This window comes from Otolemur garnettii, unplaced genomic scaffold, assembly GCF_000181295.1.
Source record: "Otolemur garnettii isolate 467f Iridium unplaced genomic scaffold, OtoGar3 scaffold00044, whole genome shotgun sequence".
In the NCBI taxonomy this organism is placed as follows: domain Eukaryota; kingdom Metazoa; phylum Chordata; class Mammalia; order Primates; family Galagidae; genus Otolemur; species Otolemur garnettii.
The window spans coordinates 8,558,280-8,565,709 of NW_003852439.1; the positions used below are offsets into that span (position 1 = coordinate 8,558,280).

The following is a 7,430-nucleotide window of genomic DNA, read 5'->3' on the forward strand; positions in this document are numbered from 1 at the left end:
GGTGTATGTGGCTGGCGCCTTAGCCGGTTGAGCCACAGGCGCCGAGCCATGAGTCTATTCTTTTATCTGTTTCCTTGCCCTAAGTTTCCTTTCACTTCCTCTTGCTCTTTAATTTACTATGCCACTGGCCTAAGGTTTTGATGAATTTTGTAACCTTGCTGTTGCTATAGTTACAGCTGTAGGTGGCCTCCTACCACACAAATGCATGCTACCATTTTCCAGTTCTCCACTGCTTTTGTCCTCCTTGTGGGGTCCAGAAGTCTTTTGCTGTCTTCATGTGTCCCCAAAGGGATATTTATGGGCAGATCTCACCAGCCAGAGATGTCCGAAGTCTTCTCTCCCTAATTGCACCATGCCCCATTGCAAGGAAGCTGTTACTTGGCTGCCATCTTGCTCCTCCCACCCATAGTACAGGTAAGTTTTATGGTATGTGTATTTTATGTCCCCCTCCCCAATAAGGAATAAGAGACATTGACAGACTGAGAGGCTCCAAAAAAGATCTGAAATGAGACTGGAAAGCACAATCTGATAAAATTCTACCTGAAGTTTTGTTGAAATGCTAACTGAAAAAAGATGTGCGCCCTCAGATCAAAACATTCATAAATAGGCTAAGTGTAATGGCTCACGCCTATAATCCTAGCACTCTAGGAGGCAGAGGTGGGAGGATCCCTTGAGTTTGTGGTTGCTGTGGGCTAGGCTTAGGCCATGGCACTCTAGCCTGGGCAACAGAGTAGAAAAAAAGAATCATAAATAAAGGAAAATTGCATCCAGACTGTCAGCAGAGTTCCTACCAACAACAACGAATAACAGGCAGCAATAAGATTACATTATAAATTGCCAAGGGAGAATTTATATCCACAGAGAAGTGTATACACAGCTCAGATATTATGCAGGAGTAAGGGCAAAATAAAGACACCTTTGGACATACAAAATCAAAAAGAATTAACCAGGCTCAGTGCCCATAGCATAGTGGTTATGGCACCAGCCATGGACATTGAAGCTGATGGGTTCAAACCTGGCCTGGTCCCATGAAATAACAATGACAACTGCAACAAAAAATAGCTGGGTGTTCTGGCTACTTGGGAGGCTGAGGCAAGAGAATCACTTAAGCCCAAGAGTTTGAGGTTGCTGTGAGCTGTGATGCCAGGGCACTACCGAGGTAGTGAGAGTCTATCTCAAAGAAAAAAAAATAATAAAAAGAATTAATCACTCACTGATCCCAACTGAGAGAACTATTCAAGGATGTATTTCAACATAAAGAAAAGTGAATCCTCAGCTCAGTATCTGTAGTTCAAGTGGCTAGGGCACCAGTCACATACACTAGAACTGGTGGGTTTGAATCCAGCCCAGGCCTGCCAAACAACAATGACAACTACAACCCCCCCAAAATAGCTGGGAGTTGTGGCGGGTGCCTGTAGTCTCAATTCCTTGGGAGGCTGAGGCCAGAGAATCGCTTAAGCCCAGGAGTTTGAGGTTGTTGTGAGCTGTGATGCCATGGCACTCTACCAAGGGCGACAGCTTGAGACTCTGTCTCAAAAAAAAAAAAAAGTGAATCCAAAGGAAAATAGTGTATACATAAAATATGTTGGCAAAGTGTATGAACATAAAATAGTACTTAATCACTTTAATTAATTAATTTATTAATTTATTAATTTTTGGAGATAGAGTCTTAATTTGTTGCCCTTGGTAGAGTGCCATGGTGTCATAGCTCACAGCAACCTCAAACTCTTGGGCTCAAGTGATTCTCTTGCCTCAATTTTTGATTTTTAGTAGAGATGAGGTCTCACTCTTGCTCAGGCTGGTCTTGAATTCATGAGCTCAAGGGATCTACCTGCCTTGGCCTCCCAGTGCTAGGATTATAATCGTGAGCCACTGCACCTGGCCAATTACTTTTTTTTTTTTTTTTTGAGACAGTCTCACTTTGTCCTCATTGGCACAGTGCTGTGGTGTCACAGCTCATAGCAATCTGAAACTCTTGGGCTCAAGTGATTCTCTTGTCTCAACCTCCCAAGTAGCTGGGACCACATGCGCCCACCACAACGCTCGGTTATTTTTAGAGATGGTGGGTCTTGCTCTTGCTCAGGCTGGTCTCGAACTGAGCTCAGGAAATCTACCCACCTCAGCCTCCCAGAGTGCTGAGATTACAGGCATGAGCCACCTCGCCCGGCCACTTATTTTTTTTAAATGATCAAACTAGACAATGATAAAAAGCGTACAAACTATTAATGAATACTTAGAGTGTGGTAAGGTTTCTGTCACATCTGGGAGGGAACTGGACATGGTGACTAACTTCACTTTCTAAAGTTTTTTTTTTTTTTGAGACAGAGTCTCACTATGTCACCCTTAATAGAGTGTTATGGCATCACAGCTCACAACAACCTCAAACTCTTGGGCTTAAGTAATTCTCTTGCCTCAGCCTCCCACGTAGCTGGGAGGTGCCTGCCACAATGCCCAGCTATTTTTTGGTTGTAGTTGTCATTGTTGTTTGGCAGGCCTGGGCTGGGTTCCAATTCTCCAGCTCTGGTGTATGCAGCTGGTGCCCTAGCCACTGGGCTTCAGGCGCCGAGTCCTTTCTAAAGTATTTAAGTTAAGTATTTAACTGAAACATTAAGGGTGCTCACTAAAAGAAGAAAAATACAATTTATGTCCTCTAAACTATCAGAGGTAGAAGGAACTAGGGGAGATGCTATCAGTCCAATAGAAGGCAGAAAAGGAGAGAAAAGCAGCAAAAGAGAATGATCCTAAACAGAACACACAATGTGCAGTCAGAAGAAATAACTTCATTGTAAATGCCATCCCTGGGCCCTTGCTTCCAGTCTGCCCATCCTACATGTGCCTTCTCTAAATTCTCCCTCATCCAAGATGACCTGGGCCCACCTCCTCCCTGTACACTTTCCCTCTTCTCACCTCTTCCTGGGGCAACTTAGCTGGCAGTGGCCATGGCAGCCTCTGCTCTGCCAGCTAAGCCCCTCCCTCAGTGCCCAACCACAGCCCCATCACTCAGCCTCTGAGTCATTCCCAGCTAGATGATGCCTTTTGATCCCTTAACCTCATACATCCCAGCAACTAGCCTGGCCTTCCCTAACCCAGCTTGCCCCGACAGCCCTCTGGCTCTAGGGCAGCCCAGTGACTCACCTTTATTGAAGAAGGTGCTGACCATGAAGCTGAAGGAGATGGAGGAGATGGCAAAGCACACGAGAAAGGCCAGCACCAGTGAGGGCTCACTGTGTGACAGTACAGCCACATCCTTTTTCACCTGCAGGACACTCAGTCAGAAGTTGTGGATGGGTGGGCTCAGAGGGAGGGGCACTACTGAGGACACAGGGGGTTTTCCCACTCCCCCCCCAGACCAAGCCTCCTCACCCCTGCAGTCAGTGACCCTGACATTCTTTCCAAAGCACAAACCCAAGCATAAGCCTTTGGTGTCCTCAGAGGTGCTAGGGCCACATGACTATCCAACCCCCTATCCAGCCACACTCACCTTGATGCAAAAGAGCAGGGTCATGAAAGAGACGGTGATGAGGAGGAAGAGGAAGAAGAGGAGGAACCAAGCACTCCAGTGCAGCCAGTTGCTGAGCCCCATCATGCGCATGTACTCCTGGGGGAGGAGCCATCAGGCCTGAGGGTGTGTGTGAGCCCCACGCCCCCCCACCTGTGTACGCAGGTGCCTATGTGTGCGCACATCCCTGTGCATGTGTGTCTGAGTGCATGCACATCTGTGTGTGTGCACATGCCTGCATGTGGGTGTCTGCAAGTATGCACACATTTACGTGTGTGTATGTCTCTCTGGGCACCTCAGCTCATGTGTGTCCACATGTGCATACACATCTGTATGTCTGCATGTATGTATACACCCCGGTGTGTGTGTTCTGTATGTCTATGGACCAAGGGGGCACAGTGGACACTACTGTAGACCAGAGGCTGGAACAGCAGGGTGTATACTAGGCTGGACAGCATAAGCCTAAGTCCCGCTGTCCTGGCAGCCCCTGCTCGACAGCACTTAGCTTTGTGATGGAAAGACTCCTTGTACTGCCCTGTCTTGCCTTTCTCTATTTTAAAGCAACCCCATCTAGGAAGCTGTTTTCCCCTCTCCCAGTTCATTGATCCCTAATCAGGATCAATTGCCCTCTTTCCCTGACACATTCCCTCACCCTCTATCTGGGAATGGCCTTGCTCTCCCTCAGGTGGAACTGAATCCACTTGTTTCCCCAAAGAGGCTGTTAAGACTCCCAGTGAATCTTGATTGACCTTATGAATTCTCCCAGAAGTCCTTCAGGAAGCCTGTTCCTTTGTTCTAGGAAGCATTTCCAAATTTCTAGTATTTGTTCCCTAGACAGTTCTCAAAGCCATCGTGTGGTGTGGTCCTGAGTCAGGATGGCAGGAGTATAGTCCAGCTCCCCACTCACTACTAACAGGACACTGCTGGCTACTTACCATACCGACATTAGCCTCCTAAGCTGGAACATGACCCACAGGGCATTCATCCCCTCACCTACCCTGCTTTGTAAGGAGGGTTCCAGAACCTTCACTGTGAAGGGTGTGGCTAAGGGGTGCAGTGATGGGGGGTGCAGTGTACAGAGATAGTAGATACAAGGACATGTCAGCAGTCACAGCCAGTTTCTCTGGACAGTGCTCATCTAGGGGAAGGGCCCAGGGCTCTTTACAAGCTTTTCATGTCCAGGCATGAAGCCAGTTTGTTGGTTTTCCAGCTCTTTCTCATGCATCATTTCTCACCTCCAGAACAGGGGGAAGATGAGCGAATGACGAATCGTATTCCCACCACATAGATCCACTACTCACTTCCCATGTGCCCTGCCTCCGTTACCTGTGTACCAGCAGATAAATATGTGCTGGCAGGTTTGAACCCAGCCCGGGGCCAGCTAAACAACAATGACAACTGCAACAACAACAACAAAATAGCCAGGCATTATGGCAAGCACCTGTAGTCCCAGCTACTTGGGAGACTGAGGCAAGAGAATCAATTGCTTGAGCCCAAGAGTTTGAGGTTGCTGTGAGCCGTGATGCCATTGCACTCTATAGGGCAACAAAGTGAGACGCTGTCTCAAAAAGAAAATAAAAAAAAACAGATACACCTAGATACATCAGTCCTAGTGTATAAACTTCAGTGCCGCATCAGGGTTTAAAACTAGCCATACCAGCCTGACTTCAAGGAAGCCCCAAGATGGGCTAGAGCCATGGAGAGTGCTCACCTCACTGGCCTGTTCTTGTGGACCCAGCCCCTGAATGAAGATAGTGCAGCCTCTCAGCAAGCTCCTAGATGTGACCTGCCAAGATGTTGTGAAGCCACCACCACTCAGTTACCTTCAGCTTCCTCTCTTTCTCCTGCACGATAGCCCGTGTGATGGTGAGTGAGGAATAGGTGAAGCTGAGCATCAGCAGCAGTGGGAGCTGGTACTGGATGGCAACTAGGAAGGGGTCTGAGATGAATGGTGGGTATGGGAACCTCTTTGCCATCACTGTGAGCTTCTGGAAAAGCTGGTGCGTGGCTGCTTCTGCATGGTACTGCATGATGGCTCTGTCCACGGCATGCTGCACAGCCAAGAAGCCTTCTCGGATGTATCCTGCATGCAGAAACAGAGGACAGCCCAGACCCGGCCCTGTCACAGCACTGCTATACACTGGGCTGTGTCAGGGCAATCACAGGGTCTATGGGGATAGGGTGGGCAGGTGGGGAATAGTGAAGGAGGCAACAGAGTGACTACCTAATTCCCCATCCCCCACGGCGGCTGAAGTGTCCTGTACCTTTCAGTGGTTGGTCCCTTGGGAGAAGGGAGAAAACACACCACATGCCCATAGCAAATGAGAAAAGTGATGTTATTGTCACCTCCACTTTGCAACTAACACAACACACATAAAAATCATGTGTGAAAACAAACTTGGGGGTGGCACCTGTAGCTCAGTGGGTAGGGTGCTGGCCACATACACTCAGGCTGGCAGGTTCAAACCTGGCCTGGGCTAGCTAAACAACAGACAGCTGCAATGAAAGAACAGTTGGGGCTCGGTGCCTACAGCTCAAGCGGCTAAGGCAGACATATACACCAAAAGCTGGTGGGTTCGAATCCAGCCCAGGCCTGCCACACAACAATGACAACTACAACCAAAAAATAGCCGGGCATTATGGGTGCATGTAGTCCCAGCTACTTGGGAGACTGAGGCAAAAAAATCACTTAAGCCCAGGAGTTGGAGGTTGCTGTGAGCTGTGATGTCCCAGCACTCTACCCAGGATGACAGCTTGAGGGTCTGTCTCAAAAAATCAATCAATCAATCAATCAATCAATAAATAAAGTTGGGTTTGGGGGTGGGTGACTGTAGTCCTAGCTACTTGGGAGGCTGAGGCGAAAGAATCGCTTAAGCCCAGGAGTTGGAGGTTGCTGTGAGCTATAATGCCATGGCACTCTACCCAGGGCGACAGCTTGAGGCTCTGTCTCAAAACAAAAAAAAAATAGTCGGGTGCTGGGGTGCCTAGGCGCCTGTAGTCCCAGCTATTTCAGAGGCTGAGGCAAGAGAATCACTTAAGCCCAAGAGTTTGAGGTTGCTGTAAGCTGTGATGCCATGGCACTATGTCGAGGGCGACATAGTGAGACTCTGTTTAATAAATAAATAAATATAAAAAATAAAAACAAACTTGGCTGGAAAAGATTCCATATGCCCCATGTGAGTTTGATATAACTCTATAAATAGAAGTTAAGCCAAAAATGTACTAGGAAAGAGTTCACCAAGAGTTAGGTTAGGGAAGCAACAAAAATCTGAAGAGTAGGAGCATGCTTCCCACCATCTGGTGAGGGCCCTGGTCTGAGGATTCCTGGCAGTCTACGCACCAAGAGGAAGAAGCAAATGGCCCCCCCGCCCCACATGACTTCAGGAAGGAAGCTGCTGGGACAAGAAAGAGGCTCATGTGCTTTACCAGAGATGGAGTTAGACCAGAAGGGTTTGGTGAACATTTATGTTTCACGTTGCTGCTATTACAAATCACCACAAACCTAGTGGCTTAAGACAATAAAAATTACTATTTCACAGCACTGGAGGCACAGACCTTCCCAACCTAAAATCCAGCGTCAGCAGGGCTGTGTCTGCTCCTGGCATTTTCGTTTTGTAGGGTCCACAGCATCCTGCAGCTTGTGGCCCCTTCCTCTGTCCTCAAAGCCAGCAGTATAGCACCTTTTGGACATTTCTGTCATCTCAGCTTTCCCCAACCCTCTTTGCTGCTTCCCTTGTCTACTTTTAAGGACTCTTGTGATTGGTCACACTGGCCCCCAGGGATGATGGGTAATCGTTTTGCTCACATATTCCCAGTCCCGGGGATTAGAATGTGGATAACTCTGGATGGATGGGGGGGTCTGTCATCCCATTAACCACGGTGAGCTCCATCCTTAAGCCACCATCTCCAGGGCAGGCTGGCAGCATGGCCT

General features: G+C 48.2%; 1 protein-coding gene across 1 annotated transcript in view; it reads right to left on the bottom strand.

Moving 5' to 3' along the window:
• The window catches only part of ABCA3 (ATP binding cassette subfamily A member 3), a 69,488-nt gene that overhangs the window by 42,784 nt on the left and 19,274 nt on the right, over positions 1-7,430 (bottom strand). The window contains exons 7-9 of the mRNA XM_023513833.1: positions 5,323-5,582; positions 3,482-3,598; positions 3,136-3,256 (exon numbers count right to left, since the gene is read on the bottom strand). Coding sequence (XP_023369601.1) covers positions 3,136-3,256; positions 3,482-3,598; positions 5,323-5,582 — 498 coding nt within the window. The remainder of the gene's footprint in view (positions 1-3,135; positions 3,257-3,481; positions 3,599-5,322; positions 5,583-7,430) is intronic.